The sequence below is a fragment of the Leopardus geoffroyi genome, chromosome D1 (assembly GCF_018350155.1).
Source record: "Leopardus geoffroyi isolate Oge1 chromosome D1, O.geoffroyi_Oge1_pat1.0, whole genome shotgun sequence".
NCBI lineage: Eukaryota > Metazoa > Chordata > Mammalia > Carnivora > Felidae > Leopardus > Leopardus geoffroyi.
The window spans coordinates 104851477-104875997 of record NC_059329.1 but is presented as its reverse complement, the minus strand read 5'-3'; the positions used below and the strand labels follow the sequence as shown (position 1 = coordinate 104875997).

At 39.8% G+C, this 24521-nt stretch overlaps 2 protein-coding genes across 5 annotated transcripts in view; one reads left to right on the top strand and one right to left on the bottom strand.

Annotated features, from left to right (window-relative positions):
• LOC123601759 (membrane-spanning 4-domains subfamily A member 4A-like) overlaps window positions 1–24521 on the top strand; it is a 172149-nt gene that overhangs the window by 22742 nt on the left and 124886 nt on the right. The window contains exon 1 of one of the 3 annotated variants that reach the window (XM_045485377.1): window positions 4834–4932. The exons of the other annotated variants lie outside the window; for them this stretch is intronic. The gene's annotated coding sequence lies outside the window, so the exon portion shown is untranslated. Of the gene's footprint in view, window positions 1–4833; window positions 4933–24521 lie in introns of those variants that run through there. 3 annotated transcript variants of the gene reach the window in all.
• Window positions 4140–22610, bottom strand: MS4A5 (membrane spanning 4-domains A5). Of its 2 annotated transcripts, XM_045485383.1 has the most exons (5): window positions 22344–22609; window positions 19052–19180; window positions 16547–16603; window positions 15189–15341; window positions 4140–4285 (listed from the first exon to the last, which is right to left on the bottom strand). In XM_045485383.1, exons 1-5 carry the CDS (start codon window positions 22494–22496, stop codon window positions 4184–4186), a joined length of 594 nt encoding a protein of 197 aa, XP_045341339.1. In that variant the 5' UTR covers window positions 22497–22609; the 3' UTR covers window positions 4140–4183. The 2 variants fall into 2 exon arrangements, with proteins under 2 accessions (XP_045341339.1, XP_045341340.1); XM_045485384.1 differs by lacking the exon at window positions 16547–16603 and having other exon boundaries at window positions 22344–22610.

The following is a 24521-nucleotide window of genomic DNA, read 5'->3' as shown; positions in this document are numbered from 1 at the left end:
AGGCAGCACTCCTGCCAAATCTGAGTTAATTCCTATCTTCCCTCCATCTCTCCCTCCCTCTGTCCCTCTCTCTGTTCTCCTCCCTCTCCTCCTCCCTCCCTCCTCTCTTCTCTATTTCTCCTTCTCACTCTCTATTCTTTAAGGTGGTTCGGACTGGAGGGTCATAAGCAATGGGTGGTAATCATTCTGGAGTGGCTGGTCTGGGTGCAACATAAAAACAAACACCTCCCCACCACTGAAGCAGGTCGTCAGTGGAACGGGCTACCATTTGAATAGAGGACTTGCTGTCATCAGTGTCCACACGTGAAAGGCACGCAGTCACCTCCCATAAATTTCGTAGAAGGGAAGTGGGACCATAAGCTCCACCATCCATCTCAGATTCTGGTTGTGGGTCTGAGGATCCGCTGAACTGCTTGAACGGTTGGTGCCGGGGACGATCATTAACGTGACATCGGAGTTGTGGATGATGGGGAGGCGTGAGGCCGGAGTCCAGGACGGTGGGTGGTCACTGGAGCGCACCTTCATTTCAGTGAGCATGGAAACAGGGTCCGGGCTTGCTCACGTATGGCATCAGTGAGGCTCGGACTGGGTTTGCACAACCTGAATTCCACATCCTTTTCTCGTGTCGGCCCTGTTCTGCCCACGTCTGGCTTAGAGTGTTTGCTACCCTGTTCTTGGTGGTCAGTGAGATCAGTTAGGCGGCTCTATAATAAATAAACTTGAATTTGAATAAACTTGAATTTGATTCTGCGTAAACAAACAAACTTTCACTTTACCTTTGCTGGTTTGGATCGATTGACCTTTCAGTGCTTGAGTGTGTCGACATCCCCACCACAGTTTGGATTTGTCGGTAGCACTTGCTCCATAATTTTTTTTCTCTCTGTAATGTTTGAGGATATTGGGTCTGCCACCCATTTAAAATCTCTCCCCCTCTGAATTCAACCTCCTGTCATTACCTAGTGGCTTTCTTGCTTCCTGATGATGGTCTCTTTCTTCAAGTCTACACACAAGTTTATTAACTAAACTTTAATTTAGTTCAGTTTGCCTTCCTTTTATCCCCCCACCTCTTAACACTTCTACTTTTTTTTTTTTTTTTAATCCTTGGGACATTTTGCCTCTCCTATGAAAACTACATTCTACAGCACAATGATATCTGTCCTTGCCTTACTCAGTCAGCCTTACTACACGTCCCTTGAAAGCAGGGCTAGTTTTTCTGATTGTTGAGAGATTGTGGTTCTGTTTTGGTTCTTTCTCCCCCTCCAGATGATTATCACAATGCTCTCTCCAGTATCAGGAGGTAATATTATGGTGTGTTCCCCAAGACAAGGCGCTGCTCAGCAAGGCATCGGGGACCCCGAATTATCTGGTGTTGGAGGGTTTCGTTTTCAGAGAATTGGTAAGGGAGAAGCAGGGTTCCTGAGAGGCGAAACTAAAGATCTTACTGAAAATAGATCTTGGTTATGACTTGGAAAATGTCACTGTTGTGTTTGTAAATCACTGATACCAAAGGAAAACGTACATTCAAGTGTGTAAGAGCTTTGGAGTTTGCGAGGTCTTCCTTCTGATCCGAGGAACTACTTTATATTTTTAACAGGCAAATACTACTAGTTGAGCACCTACTTATATGCCAAGCACTGTCCGTATAACACCTGTAGTATTGATTCCGTTTTAGGATTGTGGAGACGAACATTCAGGAAATGAGGGAAACTGGCCCCGAGTCACATAAGTGATGAAATGTGACGTTGAGAAAGCAAGAAACCCTCAATTACACATTTGAAAGAAATCCTGCCATTTACGATGCGATTTTTAACTTCTAGGCTCTGGTTAAATTAGTTCACATTTCATTTAAAGCTCACGGCAACCCCATTAGGTAGGTATTACTGTTGCATTTTAGTCTAGGAATTCAAAGCTCACAAAGGTTAAGTAACTTGTTCAAGTCCTTAAGCTTTAAATGGCAAAACTAACACTGAGACCTGGTTCTGACTTAAAAGCCCTTACCGTTAGGCGATGGTGTTCCCACCCTTAAATAGATCTCATACATCCACACATCTCAGCCTTACTCGGCTGCCACCTAGTTTTCATCAGAACATGACTCCACTGGAAATAGATATTTTAAGTAAATAAAATGACTATTTTTCATCAGAATCTTGCTCCCCCGTCTCCTACCGTCACACATGTACGCATAGGCCTTTCTCCTTCCAGCTTATGGCAGAAACGAAAACCTGATCGTGTATTTCTTTGCATATGCTAAACGTTTTCTGCGCCGAAAGCAGCATAGGATGATGAGATTTGGAGTTTGGCGTCTTGATTCAAATCCTGGTTCTAAATCCTACTCCCTTTTGTAGTCTCAGAAAACTCAACCGCTTTGAGCTTCGGTTCGCATGCCTAAGGGGCAGGCTCCACATAGCTCCCCCAGAGGGCTGTCCTGACAGGTGGAAAGACAGAGGGAAGATCCCCAGTACTTGGCGGATAGTGTCAGCGGAAGGAAATGCAGTGTAAGGCTGCCGTCTCTGCATGCAGCCTGGGAATCTCCCGGCGTCCTTGAGGCTCTTTCAGGGGGTCTGTGACCTCAAGATCGCTTTCATAATAATACTGAGACCTTAGTTCCCCTTTCCACAAGTTTAGAGCGGTCTCTCCACAGGCCACAGAACATGAGCCATCACATCAGACGGGCTGCGAAAGCAGTTACCACAATCCAGTTGCCTTCCATTAAGCTAGAGAGAAGCTCTGCACTGGAACCACCTGGAAATCTTTACAAATTATTGATGCCCAGCTCTCACCACATTTTTATTTGATTGCTATGGGGTGGGGTGGTGCATTAAGGGGGGGGGGCGTTTATAAAAGTTGCTCGGGTGATTTGAATGTGCAGTAAAGTTAAATGGGCATTTGATTCTCAATGGGTATAAAGTTTTTGTTATTCAAGATGAGTAAGTTCTAGAGATCTGTGCAACAGAGTACTTAGTTACTAATACAGCATTGTACACTTTAAAATATGTGAAGAGAATAGACCTCACATTAAGTGTTCTTGCCAAAAAACAAACAAAAAACAAACAAAAAACCCTCAAAAAAGCACAGGAACATTTTTAGAGGTGATGGATATGCTGAGTACCTTGGGTATGGGGATGGCATCAGGGAATACGTATACATGAAACGTGTGCATTGTTTTGGTATATAAACTATACCTTTAAAAAATAAAAATAAAATAATGTTAAGTAACCTAAAAAAAAAAAAAAAGAGGATTTGTAAAACTATGTAGCAGCACCACTCTCCACACTAATTTTCTTTTTTCTTTTGGAAAAAATATCATGTTAATAAAATGTTGTGTTAATAAAATGTTACTTGTATTATGTGTGATGGGTCTTGAATAATTGTTTTGAGTGTAAAGGGGTTCTGAGGCCAAGAGTTTAAGGGACGTTGGTACGTGGGTGTAGGGATCAAAACCCTGGACTCTGGAGCCAGGCCACCTGTTGCTGTCATGGCTCTGACATTGTGGGCTTTGTCACCGGGGGCACTTCACTTACCCTCTCTTGACTTCAGCTCCCTGGCCCATGAAATGAATATAACAGTAACATTCACCTCTTAGACTTTTTGTGAGGTTCAATGAGTAACACACCTAAAACAGTTAGCATAGTGCCCGGACCGCTCTAGTGGCTTTTACTGATATATACCTTCATTGTTAACTGTTCTGGTTATTATGAGTGGCTAACATTAATGACCTTGCAGGATCATTGTAAAATGTGTGGGTCGAGCCATTCTTCCAGACCACCTCATTTTTCCATACAACCATGGAGAAGGAGCCGTTAGGTGGAGTCTCTTGGAGAGATCGGCGGGAGACGTCACGGACCTGCTCACCCCCACACCGTGGGCTTTGGCTCATTTCTCTGTTTGTACGGTGGCCATGCTGTGTTGCTCAGTGGATGCATGAATAACAGGAGGCGACAGCAAGGTGACCATGTGATTGAGGGAGAGGAGGACCTGGCAAGGATGTGTTTTATTAGCCAGAATGTTCCCAGAGCCCACCCTCTGAAGTCACTCCCCTTTTGCTTCAGACAGTTGCCAGCCTTGAGGTTCTATGTTCCTGCTGGCTTCTTCTCCCACACGGAACTCGCCTCTTTAGGAGGTGAGGAGGAACTCACCTAAAGATCGTAACACATCTTTATTCCCACAGTACGCTTCAGCACCATTAGTCACAGTTGCAACAATAAAAGCATCTCTTCAGAATTGAGAACGACAGAGAGATGAATAATTCAATAACGCTGAAGGCCATCAACATAATCAAAATTCCCTGGAACGGAAGAAAAAGAAGAAGAAGGAAAAAAATGGAGAATCATGGTATTAGCACAATAATGATTTTTCTGATGACAGTGAGGTAGAAATGCCCAGGTGGGAAAAGCTCTCCCACATGTCTCAAGTGCATCCCGTGCCTACGAAGCAAATTAGTGCAAGATCATGAGAATATACAGCCATTTTAACACGCAGGACGGCGTATTATTTTCTTAGAGAAAGTCATACAAAACAATACATTTTCTGTATTATAGGCAGGAAAGCCTCCATTTTATAAATATATACCAATATAAAAAATGATATCAAAAAAGTAGTCTGTTGAAGGAGAAAGATTAAGAAATAGGAAAAAAAATAGAAGCAAAAATAGAAAAGGAAAGAAAGAAGAGAGGGGAAAACCCTACAGGGCCCAGAAAAAAGAGGAACATGTCGAAAAAGGCATACAGATCGAAGCATAGGCTAATAGTACCATCTTCGTTCTTTTTGTAACTGCCAGAGACCCTTAAAATGCTTTGTATCTTGGCACCAAAGAGCACGAACAGCACATACACTTTGTTGGGAGCCCAGAGGCTGGACACGCAGTGTTCTGCCAGTGAAAGTGTGTGAAGATCATAGGGTTCACATTCTGTTCTGCAACCGTGTCTACGTGGTGTGAGTATAGGTTGACAAACTGTTTATTTTAGAGTCACATGGTTTTTATTTTATTTTATTTTATTTTATTTTATTTTATTTTATCTTATTTTATTTTATTTTATTTTATTTATTAATGTTTATTTATATTAGAGAGAGAGTGTGTCTGTGCATGAGCGGGGCAGGAGCAGAGAGAGAGGGAGACACAGCATCTGAAGCAGGCTCCAGGCTCCGAGCTGTCAGCACAGAGCCCGACGCGGGGCTCGAATCCACGAGCCAGGAGATCATGACCTGAGCTGTACTCAGAGGCTTAACCGACTGAGCCACCCAGGCGCCCCTCTGTTTTGTTTCTTAGTAGTATCCTGCCGTTTGAATAGTCCGTTTCTTTAGCCACTCTGTTGTTGATAGACATTTGAATTGTTTCTAGTTTTTACTATTAGAATAGATTTTCTGTGAATATTCTTATATATATTGTGGAGACATAAAATAGGCCTGATTAATTTTCATAAAAACTGCCAGATAGTTTTCCAATGTGGTTGAGCCATTTTACATTCCCACCAAAAATGTATAAGAATTCCATTTGCTTCACATTCCTGCCGCCAACATTTGGTTTTGCCAGTCCTTGTAATTAAAGTCATTCTGGTGTGCATACAAATATTGTGATTTGAATTTGCGTTCTTCTCATAACTGATAATGTTGAATAAATTTTTACATGCTTACTGGCCATTGGCATGTCTTTCTTTGTGAAGAGCTTGTTCAAGTGCTACTCTTTTTTTTTTTTTTTTGTCTTTTTATTATTGATTTTCAGGAGTGCTTAATACTTTCTGGATATGGGTCTTCAGTCAGATAGATGTATTGAGGAGATTAACTCCCATTCTGTGCCTTGCCTTTTCACTTACTTTTTTTTTTTTTTTAATTAAGTTATGATTGGTATATAAGCCTGTGTAAGTTTAAGGTATACAATATGTTGATTTGATACACTTGTATATTGCAGCATGGTCACCACCACATTGGTTAGCTAATTACTTCCATCATGTCACCTAATAATCAATTTGGGGTTTTTTTTGGTGGTGAGAATATTTAAGATCTAATCTCTTTGCAACACTAAAGTATATAATACAGTATTGTTAGTAATATTGACATTGCTGTGCATTAGACCTCTGGAGCTTATTCATCTTCTAGCTGGAAGTTTGTATTCTTTGACAAGCATCTGTCCGAATTCTCCACCCCGCAGCCCCTGGTAACCACCATTCCACTCTCTGTTCTCATGAAGTTGGCTTTGTAAGATTCCACATGTAAGAGATATCATACAGGACTTGTTTTCCTCCATCTAGTCGGATGGAGATTTCACTTAGCATAATGTCTTTAGAGTCCATTCGTGTTGTTACAGACAGGTGGCTTTCCTTCTTTCTCATCACTGAATAATATCCCATTGTAAGTGAACCACATATGCATCTGTTCATGGACGTCTAGCTTGTTTCCATGCTTTGGCTATTGTAAATAATGCTGCAAAGAATATGAAGGTGGCTCATATCTTTTTGAGTTAGTGTTTTCTTTTCCTTCGTATACATACTCAGAAGTGTAGTTGCTGGATTCTATAGTAGTTTTATTTTGAATTTTTTTTGAGGACCCTCCGTATTGTTTTCCATGGTGGCTGCACCGATGTCCATTCCCACCGCCAGTGCACAAGGGATCCCTTTTCTCCACAGCCTCACTGACTCTTGTTATTTCTTGTCTTTTTGATAATAGCCTTCTAACAGATGTGAGGTGATATTTCATTGTGGTTTTGATTTGCATTTCCCTGATGACTCACGATATAGTGTGTCTTTTCATGTACTCGTTAGCCATCTGTATGTCTTCTTTAGAAAAATGTCTATTCAGATCCCCTGCCCACTTTTTAATTTTTTTTCTGTTGTACAAGCTCTTTATATATTTTGTATATCAGCCCCTTATTAGATATGTGACTTGTAAATATTTTCTCCTATTCCATAGGTTGCATTTGCGTTTTATTGATGGTTTCCTTTGCTTTACAGAAGCTTTTTAGTTTGATGTAGCCCCTCTTGTTTATTTTGCTTTTGCTGCTTTTGCCTCAGGTATCAAATCCAAACCATCATTGCCGAGACTGATATCAGAGAGTTTACTACCTATGTTTTCTTCTAGGAGTTTTATGATTTTAGGTCTTACATTCAGGTCTTTATTTTGAATGATCTTTCTATTCATTCAAAATAGATAGATTTTATCTATTTTGAATTGATTTTTATGTATGGTGTAAGATAGTGGTCTAGTTACATTTCTTTGTGTGTGGCCTTTTAATTTTCCTGATAACCATTTATTGGAGAGACTGTCTTTTCCCCATCATATATTCTTGGCTCCTTTGTTGTGAATTTTTAAAAATTTTTTTTAACATTTATTCATTCTTGAGAGAGAGAGAGAGAGAGAGAGGGAGAGAGAATGAGTGGGGGAGGGCTAGAGGGAGAGAGAGAGAGAGAGAGAGAGAGAGAGGCAGAATCCGAAGCAGGTTCCAGGCTCTGAGCTGTCAGCACAGAGCCTGACGCAGGACTTGAACCAACGAACTGCGAGATCGTGACCTGAGCCAAAGTCGAACGCTTAACTGACTGAGCCACCCAGGCTCCCCTCCTTTGTTGTAAATTAATTGATCATACGTGCATACGTTTATTTATGACTCTGTATTCAGTCCATTGACCTATGTATCTGTTTGTATACCTTACTGTTTTTGAGAACCATAGCTTTATAGTACATTTGAAATCAAGAAATGTGATGCCTTCAGCTTTGTTTTTCTTTCTCAAGATTGCTGCTCTGCTCTTTGGGTCTTTCGTGGTTCCATGCAAATTTTAGGATTATTTTTTATTTCTGAGAAAAATGCCATCAGTAGTTTAATGGGGATTGCATTGAATCTGCAGGTTGCTGTGGGTAGTATAGGCATTTTAACAATATTAACCCTTCCAATCTATGAACAGGGGATATCTTCCCATTTATTTGTGCCTTCTGTTTCTTTCATCAGTGTCTTCAAGTTCCTTCACCTCCTTGATTAAATTTATTCCTAGGTACTTTATCTTTTTTGATGCAATTGCAGATGTGACTTCTTAATTTCTTTCTCATGGATCTTTATTAGTATGTAGAAATGCAACTTATTTTTATATATTTGTATTTGGATCCTTCAATCTTATTGAATTCATTTTATTAGTTCTGATAGTTTTTTTGGTGGAATCTTTACGGTTTTCTGTGTATAATATGTCATCTGCAAACAGAGACATTTTTACTTCTCCCTTTCTCTTCTCTTCTCTTCTCTTCTCTTCTCTTCTCTTCTCTTCCCTTCCCTTCCCTTCCCTTCCCTCCCCTCCCCTCCCCTCCCCTCTTCTTTTTTTTTCATTTTTTTTTCCCTTTCTTCCCCCAATTGCTCTGGCTAGGATTTCTTGTACTTTGTTGAATAGAAGTGTTAAGAGTAGGCATCCTTGTCTTGTTCCTGTGGGCTTGTCATATATGGCCTTTATTATGTTGAGATAGGTTTCTTTATCTCAGTGTGTTGAGAATTTAAACTGTGTTTAAATTTTGCATGTTAAATTTTGTCAAATTCTTTTTCTTCATCTGTTGAGATGGTCATATGATTTTTATTGTTCATTATGTTATTGTGGTATATCACATTGACTGATTTGTGTATGTTGAATCTGGCATCCCTGGAATAAACACCACTTGATAATAGTGTATAATACTTTTAATATGCTATTGAATCCAGTTTGCTAATAACGTGTCGAGGATTTTTACATCTATGTTCATCAGGGATATTGGCTTGCCATTTTCTTGTGGTGTACTTGTCTGGTTTTGGTGTGGGTATTCCTGGGCTTATAAAATGAATTTGGATGCTTCCACCTTTTAGAAGAGTTTAAGAAGGATTGGTATTAATTCTTCTTTAAATGTTTGGTAGAATTTGCCAACGAAGCCATCTGGTCCTGGATTTTTCTCTTTTGGGAGGTTTTTGATTACTGATTCAATATTCTTCAGGGCTAATTTGCCAATGCCAATTGTTTTCAGTTTGTGTTGGTTTGATATCTCTACTTCAACTTTACTTTTAAAGAACATTTTCACTGGACATAGAATTCCACGCGTTATTTTATTTCGGCACTTTAAAAATGTCATTCTGCTGTCCTGCGGCCTCTATCAGGCCTCCAAGTGAAAAGTCAGTTGGAAGTTTACCTTTATTTCTTTGAATGGGATGTCCTATCTTCTGGCATGAGTGGTTCTGTCTGGTTTTTGTTTGTTTACACTTAAACGTAATATGCAAAAAATGGTAGAAATTCTAAATTATGTTGTCTTCCTCTGGAGATGATGTGATTTTCTTCCATCAGACAGATTAGGGGAAGGTTACCTTGATAAGAATAATTCCAAGGATGGATTTCAGTTTTGTGGGATGGCTGATCTGTTTCTTTTGTCCTTGGTTCTAGGGTATAGTCTTTCTTCAGAAGTGAAATTTCGGGGTGTTTCCTAGACTCCACCACTGCTGTTGGTGGACTCTGAACAGTTTGTGTGTATGTCCCCAGCACTGCATGACTGCTGAAACCTATTCTTGGCCTTTTAGCCTCTTAGCTTCCTATCAACTTGGCTTCTGAGCTTTGCATCCTACACGTAGGAGTCAGCAAATAACTTGTGGAGGAATGCGATGGAGCATTTTGGGTTTACTTCAACGTGTACAATTCTTACACGATCCTTGCACTTCAAATCCTGGCGGCTGTGGTATCTTTCATGTATATTCAAACAGCTGGAAATGTTTTGAAATAAGATTTGTATATTTAAAAATTCTTTTTAGTGTTTATTTATTTTTGAGAGACAGAGACAGAGCATGAATAGGGGAGGGACAGAGAGACAGGGAGACAAAGAATCCGAAGCAGGCTCTGAGCTGTCAGCACAGAGCCTAATGCGGGGCTCAAACCCACAAACTGTGAGATCAGGACCTGAGCTGAAGTTGGACACTTAACTGACTGAGCCACCCAGGTGCCCCAAGGATTTGTATATTTTATGAGTATTTTCTGTAAACCAGTCATTGGCTGTTTTACTCCTTTCTAATGTATGCATGATTTCCTTTTTACTAATTTCCATTCTTGTCATTATATATTAATTTATTCTTCTTTCTTTGGGCTAACTTTTTTCTCCTTTAATCCCTGAGATTAATGTTTGGACCATTGTTTTTCAAAGTTTCATAATTTATAGTATCTACATTTCTAAGCTATGAATTGCCTTAAAGTATTGTTCTACCTTCTGCCCTCAAGGTTTTGAGCTTTCATTTCAGAACATGTTTGGATTTATATTTTAATTTTTTCTCTGATCCGATAATTCCTTTGAAGCACACTTCTTCATATCAAACCACGTAGGGGCTTTTGAAATTATTTTAAATCATTGTTTATGGTTTTATTGCATAAGACATACACTATGACTTCAACCTTTGGTATTAGTCTGAAATTGTCATATTTACCAATATATAATCATTTTTTGTGTGTGTGTTACAAAAATGTGTATTCTGTTGTTGTTGGAATAGTAGACAAAATAAATCTGTGAGCTAGTTTTTTACTTTTGATGATACCATTAAGTTTTAAAACATATCAAAGTCTAAAGTTCTTCAAACCTTCACCCTCTTCTCAGGGAAAACTCAGGCCCTTAGCAAACTCAAATAGCAAAAACACGATTTGCTCCCTTCTCTATTTACATGTTAATTCTGACTGGTATTTTATTATTATTATATTTTTAATTAAAAAAATTTTTTTAATGTTTATTTATATTTAAGACAGAGAGAGACAGAGCATGAACGGGGGAGGATCGGAGAGAGAGGGAGACACAGAATTCGAAACAGGCTCCAGGCTCTGAGGTGTCAGCACAGAGCCCGACGTGGGGCTCGAACTCATGGACCACGAGATCATGACCTAAGCTGAAGTCAGCCACTTAACCCACTGAGCCACCCAGGCGCCCCCTGACTGGTATTTTAAATACTTTATTTTTAATCTCAGTGTATCTTATTATTGCTGTATTACACAAGCAGCCTTCACTCGTATTTGTCCATGTGTTTATCACATTCTTTGTTCTTCCTTCCTTCTTGTGTCTCATTGTGCTATCATTTTCTTTGTACTTGGAGTTCATTATTATTCCTTTAATGCTGCTCTGCAGGAGACAAGCTTGAATTTTGTGTCTCTGAAGAGACTTCATTTCACTTCATTCTTGTAAGATGTTTTAATGGGCCATGAATGATAGGCTCTTGGTTGGTATTTTTTTGTTTGTTTCAAAACACTGAAGGTATCGTTCGGTCTTTGGCTTTTATTGTTGCTTTTGAGAAGTTAACTGTTAGTCCAGTGGCTTCTACTTTTTCCTTTTGGTAATTTTCATAGTCTTTAGTTTTAGTTAAGATTATTAAGAATTGATCATGGAAGGAAACCATGATTTGAAAAGTAACTGTACTTTGACTCAGCAAATTGAAGTGCACCAAAGCATGATATGGATGCAAGACCAAATATCTAAGTTCAAGGTTTTAACATAAGGCTTCTCAGAGCCTTGTGTTCAAGGTAAGACCACAGAGAAATGTCTTAATGGTAATTCCATGTGAATTGATGTTTTCCAAAAATTAGACCACTGACTATCCTTGCAACTATTCTAGTTTGCAACTCTGAACAGATCCTTTCCAGACTACTGTTCCTCTCCCCTAAAATTACCTTGTGACTACTCCAGCTGATGAAAGCCTATAAATGCTCTTTTCTGTTTCCCCCTTATTGCATCTGAGACCCTATGCTCTCCTTTGATTAGCAGATTTAATACATTCAGCTTTTAACTGCCTTTGATTTTCCTGGTGGTCTTTGAAGGTGCCAGACAGCCACAGAGACCCCCAGAGAGGTCTAGCCAGACCCCTCACCTTTTTGGTCCTGGTCCTTTGACTCATTTAGTGACTATTCCACTGAATCTGTTTGAGCAACCCTGTGCAGGGTTTGCACATCCCTGTTGATGAGGGGAGTCTAGCACTTTTTATTGAATAGTGTTTATTTGTCCTAGAAATCAGGTCTCCCAGGACTTTTTCATTAGCCCTTCACATTTGTTCTTGTTTACTTTTTACTTGGTGGGGGAGGAAAAAGACAGTCTGCCAAAGCTTTGCCACTAACCATCCTGTTTTCCAATCTGCCTTTTATCTATGTTTTTGTGTATCTATAAGAATAAATCATGGGGTGGGGGAGCGCCTGGATGGCTCAGTTGGTTAAGTGTCCAAGTTCAGCTCAGGTCATGATCTCACGGCTCCTGAGTTCAAGCCCTGCGTCAGGCTCTGTGCTGACAGGTAAGAGCCTGGAGCCCGCTGCAGATTCTGTGTCTCCCTCTCTCTGCCCCTCCTCATTCTCACTCTTGTGTGTCTCTCTCTCAAAAATAAACACTAAAAAAAAGAATAAATCTTAGGGAAGGAATAATTATAGATTTAAAATTCTGTCTTCTTATTCAGCCACCAGGACTAATGAGTAAAATGTCTTTTTGACCAGTATCCTCTCTAGGACCAATTATCTTGGATCGCTTAGTAAAAACTTGTGAGAAACCTTTTCCAGTCTTGTCTATGTGTAGGAAATTGGCTGTAGGAGAGACTCTTCTTCATATATTCCACCTGTTGGAGGCTGCTGATTCCTTGTATCTGCAGGCAGGGGTAGATTTTCTAAGGCCTTTGCTGTCCCTGATATCTTCTTACTTCCTGGTAATCATTGACTAAATCCTCAGAAATTGATTCTGTGTTATATCTCGGTGAATTATATAACTTCTTTTCTGATAACTGGTTATAAAATTTGTCTTGCCCCCCCCCCCCCCAAACAGATGTGGACTACTTTCCCTTGCCAGCCAGCTAATCGTTTTTGTGTGACCTTAGGCAGGGGATTGGTTATTTTGGAAATACCATCAGGGAAAGAGTACACTTGAGTCTTTTTTCATAAGATCTTATGGAAACCACCACCACCACCACTACCACACTTATTATAGACATCCAAGCTATAATCTAGAAACCTCATGGAAGCAAATGGTCTAAAAGATTAGGACAGCTAATGCACAGGTGGCCCTGTGCTCCTCACAATTAGGAACTAGGCTGCTTCCTCTGCTCAAGATGACCAGAACAAAATTATTCCCCCTTCAAAATGACAGATGCCATTGATGACGATGGGCTTATCATCTTGGCTATTTTAACTCCTCTGTGCTAGTTCAAGGTGCTAGGTTATTGGTAGACAACCCTACATACACAGTATTACCATGGCAACCTTCCTTGAAAATCAGTATTGTCATATTTCTTCATTCACTCAGGCCGACAATAAGGGACAAGCTCCTGAAACTGATCCAAGAGGAAATAGAAAACCTAAATACATGGATGACAGTGATTGTAAAAACATCTCACAAAGAAAAACCCAGACCCAGGAGACTTCACCAGTGAGTCTTCCTAACGTTTACAGAAAATTTGATACCAATTTTCACAAAGTTTAACAAAAAGTATAAGAGGAAGGAATATTTTCCAACTCATTCTATAATGCCAGTATTAACCAGACATAAAAAACAAAGACGTCACAAGAAAAGATGATTATAGGCCAGTATCCCTTATAAATATAGATGCAAAAATCTTTAACAAAGTACTAGAAAGCTGAATCTGATAACATTTGTAAAGGATTATATACCATGACTGAGTGGGATTTATCCTAAGAATGTAAGGTTTATTTAAGACAAAAAAGGCAATCAGTGCAATGCAGCATAATAATAGAATAAAGGACAAAGACCTCATGATTGTCTCAGTAGATCTAGAAAAAGAATTTCACTAAATTCAACACACATGGTAAATACATTTAACAAACTGGGAAGAGAAAAAACTTATTCAATCTGATCAAGTCCATATAAAAAACCCTCAGCCGACAGCATACCTAATGATGAAAAACTGCATGCTTTCATTTTTTAAATTTTTTTAATGTTTATTTATTTTTGAGACAGAGAGAGACAGCATGAACAGGGGACGGGCAGAGAGAGGAGACACAGAATCTGAAGCAGTCTCCGGGCTCCAAGCTGTTGGCACAAAGCCCGATGCGGGGTTTGAACTCACAGACCGTGAGATCATGACCTGAGCCAAAGTCGAATGCTTAACCGACTGAGCCACCCAGGTGCCCCATGCATGCTTTCATTCTAAGCACAGGGAAAAGATGAGGAAGGATGTCTGCTCTTGCAATGTCCATATTTTACTTTTAAAAAAAAAATTTTTTTTTAACATTTATTTATTATATTATTTTGAGAGAGAGAGAGAGACAGAGCATGAGTGTGGGAGGGGCAGAGAAAGAGGGAGACACGGAATCTGAAGCAGGCTCCAGGCTCTGAGCTGTCAGCACAGAGCCCGACGCAGGGCTCGAACCCATAAACCGGAAAATCATGACCTGAGCCAAGTCGGACGCTCAACCAACTGAGCCACCCAGGCACCGCAATATTTTACTTTAAAAAAAAATCGTTTAATTTTATTTTTCAGAGAGAGAGAAGCAGAATATGAGCAGGGGAGGGGCAGAGAGAGAGGGACCCAAATCTGAAACAGGCTCCAGGCTCTAAGCTGTCAGCACAGAGCCCGACGTGGGGCTTGAACTCATGAGCTGTGAGATCATGACCTGAGCCGAAGTCAGACACTTAACCTAGTGAGCCACCCAAGTGCCCCACCATATTTTACTTCTGTAAGGACTCCCTTTTCCTCAGGTGATTACTTTCCAGCTTTCTCTGCAAATTTTGATGGGTCTTGTTGACTGTTTTTTCTGTAGATTTACATCTTTTACATTACCTTAAACTAATATTAGTGGTGTTTTGGAAAGATTAGAAGTAAATCCCTGTTTTCAATGTATACCATGTTTTGTCAGAAGTCCAGACTAAATATTAACGCCAAAACCAAAACCATAAAAACATTCCCCTCGTGATTCTAATGTACCTCTAGGGCTATGAATTACTACCGAACTGCTCTACCTGTAGTTTTCCTCTTGTAACACTCGGTCTTTTATATTACACTCATTGGTACATGTTTTACCTTCTCTACTCATCTGTGAAATCCTAAAGGTGGGGGTTGTAATGCGTTTATTTTTCTATTCCACAATGCCTGGTATAACCTATAAGATACTATTATTTCTGTAAATGTTCGTAAATAAAAGACAATACATGTGTCTACAATGTTATTTAGATTTTGCTGATCGGGTGCTAATAAATCTTTACGATTACCCCCATTATCCCTTACTGTAAAAATGTGGCATACTTACAATGAATAGGGTATTAATGGCCCGGCACCGACTATTTGTGTCTTCATGGCCACAAAAGTAGTTTTGATCTAGAACGAGACCAAGTGCGATGAGAATAATTCCAGCTGTTGCTGCCAAGGCACTAAGAGAATTCATTGCTTGGGTTGTCTTCACCTGAAAGAGATGAACATAACACTCAGGCTATAGGCAGAGCAGCGGTGGGAAGACCGGGAGAGGGTTTTAGTCACAGCATTGCAATGCCACTAGGCAGCTGTGTGATCATCTGTGAGACACTTCATCCCTTCGGGTTTCGGGTTCTCAGCCACAGAATAATGGGATCCAGGGAGCTCTGAAAAATCCTTCTGTCCTCCATGATCTGTACCCGAGTTAACTCCCACTTACTTGGGGGAAGGAGTGCACACTGGACAAAAAGGGACTTAGGCGTTGTCACCTTGCATTGCATTTTGATGCCCTGGTAAAAGTCATGACCTACTTACATTTTTGTTTCATGACTCTAACTAAACATTGTATTTCTTTGCAATTTTTAGTTCTTCCCCAAACTTTAAACCTGCAGGGGACACCCTGGGCTGGAATTACTTTCTTGGCTTGTTAATTAATATCTCACATTTTTGATTCTTTGAGAAAAGTAAAAATATTCTACTTATAATTTATCTGTAAGTTAAAATCTCACACTCATTAACACTATATTATTTATTTGAACTTTTGCTTATAAGGTTTAATTAGATTGTCTTCACGGTATGCCTGTCATGTGAGCTAATAAACTCGTGCCTGTTGAAATGTCTGGCAGGAGATAGGACCACAAATACTTACAAAAAGAATGACTGAGTGTGTCACTGAAATGCTGAGACCCATTTTACCTTTTGGCTTAGGAACTTGGGGATTTATTCTATGTTTCAGTGTTTTCATAAATAAGAAACTGGATTACCTAGAAGACTCTCCTGGCACTAGGGGCGCTTGGGTGTCTCGGTCAGTTAAGTGTCCAACTTAGGCTCAGGTCATGATCTCACAGTTCGTGGGTTCGAGCCCCACGTCGGCTCTGTGCTGACAGCTCAGAGCCTGGAGCCTGTTTCAGATTCTGTGTCTCCCTTCTCTCTCTGTCTTTCCCCCACTTGCACTCTGTCTCTCTCTCTCCCAAAAATAAACACTAAAAATTTTTTTAAAAAAAGAAAAGAAAACTCTTCTGGCATTAGTGTTTTATGATTCCATGGACAAAAAAATCCAAAATGCCATCAATTGGTATCAGTACTTGACAGTTTGTGGAATTGTAGTGGTTTAAAGTTTTTCCAAATTCATTTTCAAGGCTAGACTTAATTATTTCAATGTTACACATTTTTTAGGAAAGGAGAAATCTAACTCACCAGGCTTCCTGTGGGTTTTCTTTCCAGTGCAACTAGGAAGGCTCCAGAATTAATGAACTATTAAAAAGAATAAATATCTTAGTGATGGGCTTGTTTAGCTGATGCTAAAGAGGTCTCAGAGAACAGACCTCTCCGTGTTTCTTGTACATGCCTTCTTAATTCCTATGATCTTCAAAGCAGTGAGCGAGATGCCTCAGGTGACTATCTACAAATGAGTAGCGGACAAAATACTGAACTAGAAAGTAGCTTTAGTCTTAACTATCTATTTGAACACTGGGCTTTAGTTTTCTCATCCATCTTCCTTTTACAGCTGTTGTGGACTCAGCTTTGATATCACGACACATTGGTGTCAAATCAGTTCACAGCCAATAGGATCAGGTTCTGTGATCCTTTTAAGAAACATCCTCCTTGAGGAGGGCACCTGTTGGGATGAGCACTGGGTGTTGTATGGAAACCAATTTGACAATAAATTTCATATTAAAAAAATAAAAAGAAACATCCTTCATGCCCATTTGCGATCCAGTGTGTTCTCCCAGCTAATAGGCTGGGCATTCTGAAAAAAATCCCCAGGATTTTCATGGAGGTGAGTCATACATGGTAGCATCATTACCTGGTAGAAACTGCAGATGGGATTGCAGCACACCCATTTTTAAGTTTCTGGCCCCACTGCCTGGTATTTCTTCAGCCTCACCTCTTACCCTCACTCTCTGTGCTGAACTCTTACAGTTCTCAGAATAGAAAGTGTCCCTTCTCCCTTGGCAGCAAGATATCCCTACCCCTTACCCCCAGCCATTCCCCACTCCCTTTCTCTGTGTGTGCCCTCCTCCTGCTTAACCACTGGCCCTTTAAAACTCCCATGAGACTGGAAGTATCCCTGGGAAGTCTCCCCTCCTTTTTGTGGGTGCCCTTCCTCTAGAGGCAGCTTGCGTGTCTGTTCTCACTCATCACACCATATGGTAATTATCCTACTCTCCACTTGAGAGACCTCGAGACTGAGAACTGCTTTTTCTATGAATTCCCACACACTGTCTCTTCTCTGGCACTATACTAGGTCCCAAAATAATGTTTATTGAATGTTATGAAATGTGATTAAATGTCTCTGTGCAGCTCAAAGATACCTCTGTTTCTTTACTTTTCTAAAAAGTTCTAAAACTTTTTTCTAAAAAGTTTCTTGACTTTTCTAAAAAATTCTAATTAAGAATTCCCTCCTTTACTTTCATCTCGACTTCTGTAAGCACTTTCTACACCCTCTGTGGTATCATTAATCCCAGTACCTTGAAATGACCTGTTTACATGTTTGCTTTCTTGGTAAACTGAGAGCCCTTTGAAGGAAGTGCCCATGTATTACTCTTTTTGTTTGTTTATTACCCACCCCCCCCCCAGATTAATTGAGATATAGTTGGCATGCAGTGCTGTTTAGGACGTACAGCATAATGATATGACTTAAACATAGTGTGAAATGATTATAATGAGTTTACTTGACATCAGTTATCTCATATAGATACAACCCCCCCAAAAAAAATGAAAGAAAAAGAGGAAAAATAATATTTTTCTTTGTGATGAGAACTCTTAGAATTGACTCTCTTAAAAAATTCTATATGTATCGTACAGCAGTGTTAACTGTCATCCTGTCGTACATTTGTCTTATAACTGAAGTTATGCTTATTTATCTCATAACTGAAGTTTGTGCCTTTTGAACACCTCCCTCCATCCCTTCTCTCCTCACTCTCTGCCCCTGGAAACCTTAAATCTGAGCTCTAGTTCTATGAGGTTTTTTAAATTCTAAATATAAGTGAGATTGTACAGTTTTTGTCTTTCCCTGTCTAACTTATTTCACGTTAACATAATGCCCTCAAAGTCTAACCATGTTATTGCAAGTGTCAGGATTTTCTTCGTTATTTATGGCTGAGTAATACACACACACACACACACACACACACACACACACACACACACAAGTATGTATATACACTTCTTTATCCATTCATCTGTTGATTGACACTTAAGTTGTTTCCGTATCTTGGCTGTTTTGAATAATGCTGCTACGGACATGGAGGTGCAGATATATCTTTAACATAGGGTTTTCATTTCCTTTGGATATATTTCCAGAAGTGGAATTTCTGGATCATATAGTAGTTCTATTTTTTATTTTTTGAGGAAACTTCATACCGTCTTTCATAGTGAGGGTCCATGTATTATTAACCTCTGGATCCTCATTGCCTTCCTCTATGTGTCCGGCTTATAAAGATGGCAACTTATTTTGAAGGAATTAATGGACAAATAATGTTAAGATCCAAGGAAATGTTCCCACAGGAACTTCAAGGCCCAGTGATGGAACATCAGCAATTCTGATGAATTAATGGGGAAAAAATTTCAACAAAGTTGATTCTTATTTTAACTTTTCAAAGCATATCATGCAACTGAATGCAGCTCATTTTGTAATTAAGAATTCCCTAGTATTCCTGTTGGCGTGGCCTCAAATTTAACTCAATTGCCTATACTCACCAAAACAGAGCTCCAGAATGGATATCCTGAAATAAATATAAAGGGGAACCTTGGGTATGGGTTTTCAAGGGTAAAAAGGAAAACAACTCCAAAGAAAAAGTTCAGCAGTCCAAACAGGATCTGGATAGCCTGTAAATAGAGGAAAAGTCATGATGAGGAGGAAGCAAGACGGTAGGTTCCCTTTTCAAAAAGTGCATGATCCTCTTTTGGTTAAAAGGATTTGGCAATTACCTTCCTTATAAATAAGGGAAGGATAGCAGAAGCCCTTTTATGATACTCCCAGGTGTTTTCTTGATCCCTTTATCTGATACTTTGTAATAGGTAAAGTGATCTAAATCAGTGTTCTGGAAAATGTAGTCCATGGACTGGCAACATTAGGATCTGCTGGGAATTAGAGATGAAAACTCCCAGGCCCTGTATCCTGTATCCTATACTTAGTGAGTAGAATCTCCAGGTGAGGCTGAGAAGTCCATGTCAAACTCCAAGCATCAGGGAAATGCACTTCCAAACCGCAAGGAGATAGGACTTCACATCTGTTAAAATGGCTATCATCAAAAAGACAAGAGAGCAAATGCTGGTGAGGATGTGCTGCCCTGTTGGTGGGGATGTATTACCATGGAAAAAAGTGTGGAGATTCCTCCAAAAATTAAAAATAAAGCAAATAATGAATACAAATAAAGCCAGGGTTTAACAACTGCTAGGGAAGATGGGTGAGCGTGACATAAAGAATGGAAGGGGTACCGTGTGTGAGTCTGTTTTCTCTGCCCTCTTATTCTCCGTCTGTCTTCTCGGTCTGAGTAATCTCATTCACTCCCATGGTAACTATGACCTTTAAGTAGGTGAGTTGTGAATGAGATCATTTTCCTCAAGTCCAGGTTCCTTTGAGTAAGTTCAACGCAATAGCCACCGCCCATCCTCTAAACTATTAAAATTGTTTCCTGCCTGGCTTTTCCGCACCAGCTTCCTTTTTCTCTATTCCAGTGTTGTGTCAGTGCTGAAGTAGGATAGCGAGACAGAACCAATCCGTTTGAAACAAAGCTGCCCAACATTGTTTGAAACAAAGCTGCCCAATCTGGTGGTCATCCAATTCAGAGAAGTGTTTAAAAATTACAGATTTCAGGGGCGCCTGGGTGGCGCAGTCGGTTAAGCGTCCGACTTCAGCCAGGTCACGATCTCGCGGTCCGTGAGTTCGAGCCCCGCATCAGGCTCTGGGCTGATGGCTCAGAGCCTGGAGCCTGCTTCCGATTCTGTGTCTCCCTCTCTCTCTGACCCTCCCCCGTTCATGCTCTGTCTCTCTCTGTCTCAAAAATAAATAAAAACGATAAAAAAAAGAAAAATTTAAAAAAAAAATTACAGATTTCAACCACCACCACCACCCTCAAAATCGCTGTTCAGTGGTTCCGGAACAAGGCCCAGGGACCTGATGTATGTATTTTATAAAGCTCCTTAGGTAATTTGTTGGTTTCACAGATTGGAAGCTACTTGTCTCTATTGTAAAATCAAAGTAGGGGTGGGATATAAGATTCTTGGCAATTAGGTCTCCACAAATTACCTTCCTGGTTGTTTCCTTTTCTCTCCCAGTTAGTTCCTAAAGGTGATTTTTCACATTTCAAACAGTTTTGATAAAATATACATAACAAAATTTACCATACTTACCATTTTATTTAAATTAAGAGGCTTTACTTTTAAAAGTGGTTTTAGGTTCACAGCAAAATTGCATGAAAAGTACAGAGTTCTCATGTATTTCCTGTTGCCTTCCCCCACTGCTTCCCCCACTACCAACATCCCATACTGGTACATTTGTTGTCATTGATGAACCAACACTGACACATCACTGTCAATCAAAGTCCATAGTTTACATTAGGCTTCACTCTAGGTGTTGTACATTCTGCGGCTTTTGACAAATGTGCAATGGTGTGTATCCACCATTATAGTATTGTGCAGAATAGTTTTCCTGCCCTAAACATCCTGCCCTCCACATATTCAACCCTACCTCTTCCCTTCATCCCCTGGCAACCACTGATCTTTTTGTCTCCATACTTTGGCTTTTCCGGAATGTCACATAGTTGGAATCATATAGTTTGTTGTCTTTGCAGGCTGGCTTCTTTCACTTAGCAATGCATATTTTAGGTTCTCCATATGTCTCTTCATGGCTTGATGGCTTATTTATTTTGACCATCAAGTCACATTCCCTTGTGTGGATGTACCGCAGTGTATTTATCCATCCTGATTTTTCTTATTTCTTTTTTGTTTGTTTGTCTTTTAGTCAATCCCCTTAAATCTTTCAAGTCTAATTTGCTCTCTCCCAGCTCTTCTTTGCCATTCCCAAACTACGCTACCATGAGCTCTTTGTTCACAGTGCTTTCTCTATCTAGAAAATTCTGCCTTCTTCCTTTCCCTTCATTTCTACTTATTAAAATTCCATCACTTCTGGGGCACCTAGGTGGCTCAGTTGGTTAAACATCCAACATCCAAAGCCCCACATATAAAAATACCATATCATGTTATCAAAATGAATTCTGAGTTCTGATTGGCAAAATATAAAACCGTACAACTCAGTAACCCGGGATATAGAGCATGATCTATTGACTTCTACTTGATTTTCTCTTCCTTTTCTCTGAACTTGACTAGGAAAAAACTCCTAGTTGGTCATTTTGGAGATTTTTACTTTAATTGTGACCTTCAAAAGCCCAGAGGATTCTTTTCCTCTACATAGAAATTTGTACATAGTTGGTTTAGAAATGTGACACTTCCTGATTTGAATGGAAATAAAAGTTGGAATTAGCTCCTACCTTGAAACATTGCACCACCAAATATTTTTTTCTCTTTCTTCTCCCCCCCCCCCAACCCCCATCTTAGTTTAGGCTTCTGAACAAAGTAATAGAATCTATAATACCCTGATGAGGTGGCTGATTAAGCCCATGGTTCATAGACTGGATGGCTTATAAACAACAGAAATCTATTTCTTATGATTCTGGAGGCTGAAAGTTTGATAGCAGGGTGCCACAAGGTTGGGTTCTGACGTAGACCCCCTCTGGGTTACAGGCTGGAAACTTCTCTTTTGTAACTTCACATGGTGGAAAGAGAGCTACTTACCTCCCTGACCTCTTCTTATAAAGGCATTAATCCCACTCATGAGAGTTTACCCTCATGAACTAATTACCCCGAAAAGATCCCACCTCCAAACACCATTACATTGGAATTATGGTTTCAACTATGAATTTTGGGAAATACAAACATTCAGTCCCTAACACACCTCAGTAGAGTATACATTAGGGCAGATCTTACTTACCCCTAAGGTTTTCATTTTTGTGGTAAGTGATTTTGGAAAAGGGCCACTAGATTCATAGGTTGTGGCTATAAACTCTGGTGACTGGAACTTGGAAACAGTGATCTCCGGAGGAAATACAAGAAACACAGGATTGTGTGCAGAGTTTGAATCCATTATGGTGTAGTTGATATTTTAAAATGAAAAAATGTTCTTGTTACTTCAGTCTAGACCATGTTCTTCTCCTGTTCCAAGGCTGTCTGGAGCGCTGGCATTGTTGTGCTTTGTCTTGGAATTATAGAACCACAGCGTCATGGAGTCATAGAATATCAGGACTGGCCGAGATCTCGAGGTTAGTGAGTAAAATTTCCAGGACTGGGGGTCAGAGGACCTGCCCAGTAGTTCTAGTGCAGTCAGAACCTCACCGTGACCTTGGACAAGTCATGTGCTCTCTCTTAGTTTCAGATTCCATATATTCACATTGATCAGGCTGGGCTAGATGATCTGTGAGGACATTTTCCTTCCCAAATAAATGAGTATTAGGAACATTCATTCTAGTTCTCTGTCTTCAGGAGGTAGGGGACAAGAGCTCTCAGGCCCTCAGAATTAATCAGTAATCCACCTCTTGAAGTATATAGTGGCTGTTTAGGTTGTCACTTTGTTTTTGCCACCGGATTTTATTAGCTTTATCTGTGAACAAACCCCTTCAACACTGAATGGTGTGGAACAATCACCATTTGATTTTGCTTACAATTCCATGGGTCATGTGGGTGTTCCTACTGGTCTGGTCAAGCTCAGCTCTTACCAGCCAGGTTTTCTCTGCATCTGTGGTCAATTGGTGGGGTGGCCAAAGCTAGATGATTTAGTGTGACCTCAGTCACATAGCTGGCAGTTGACAGACTCTTGGTTCTTCTCTAACTCACAATGTTTTTTAAACTTTTGCAGAATCATGTGTGCTAATCTCTCATTGACCTAAGCAAACTGCAGAGATGGCCTATATTTAAGGATAAGAAAACAGACTCCATCTCTTCATGGGAAGATCTGTACTGTCATATGCAAGGACCTGCATGAAGGGAGGAGAAAAATTTGTATTCATTTATATACTTTCCTTTGTCATCCTCTGGTGTTTCCTTTTTTCCTTTTTCTTTCTTTCTTTCTTTCTTTCTTTCTTTCTTTCTTTCTTTTACAGTTTATTTATTTATTTTGAGAGGGGGGGAGAACATGAACAGGGGAGGGGCAGAGAGAGAGAGAGAGAGAGAGAGGGAGAGAGAGGGAGAGAGAGAGAGAGAGAGAGAGAGAATCCTAAGCAGGCTCTGCACTGTCAGTGCACAGCCTGATGCAGGGCTCTCTAACTCACAAACTGTGAGATCATGACCTGAGCTGAAATCAAGAGTCAGATGCTTAACTGACTGAGCCACCCAGGTGCCCCTGGTGTTTCCTGATAAGATCAGGTCTCCCTAAATTGAAAATCCTGATGTGACAGCCTCTAGCCACTTTCCAGTTAGAACATACTAAAGTACCAATCCCCTTATAGTTTTTTCTGAATTTACTTTCTTGCATTCAGTTTTTCAGAACATGGAATCCTAATGGTGATCTTCCTTTATGACAATCCTTTGATATTGGGTTAGTGTTCTCTCAGTTAAGCAAACTCTATTCCAGTATACTTTGTAATATACCATTTCATCCCCATTACTCATGTTGTAGCTTTCCTATAAACCTTTTTCAGTCTTTCTCTCTCTCTCTCTCTCTCAGCATGATGATTGGCACAATGTTGTAATAGTCATAAAATGGTAGAAAGATAACCTGAAGTTTTGATTATGCTTTAATTCATGCAAGCGAATTCTGGAGATGCAGTTCTGGAAGTCTCAATCCTTGGAACATAAAAACCTAGAATTAATTCCCAGGCCTTTTATTAACTAGGTATGAGGTCTTGGCTAAGTGATATATTAACTTACATATTCATATTAAGTTACCTATTTATTAAAATATTGCATCTTTTATCTAAAAATGAGAATAAAAATTGTTACCTTGTAGGGCTTTTGTGAGTGAATTATAAAATATCTGGCAGGTAGTGGATGCTAAACAAATTATAATAAAAAAAATAGCAGCAGTTAGCATTATTTTTATTATAATTGCTGTTTTAATCATGATGGCTAAATGCTTTGTTTTACTTGGTGTTTGCAGTATTTCCAAAGTTTATTT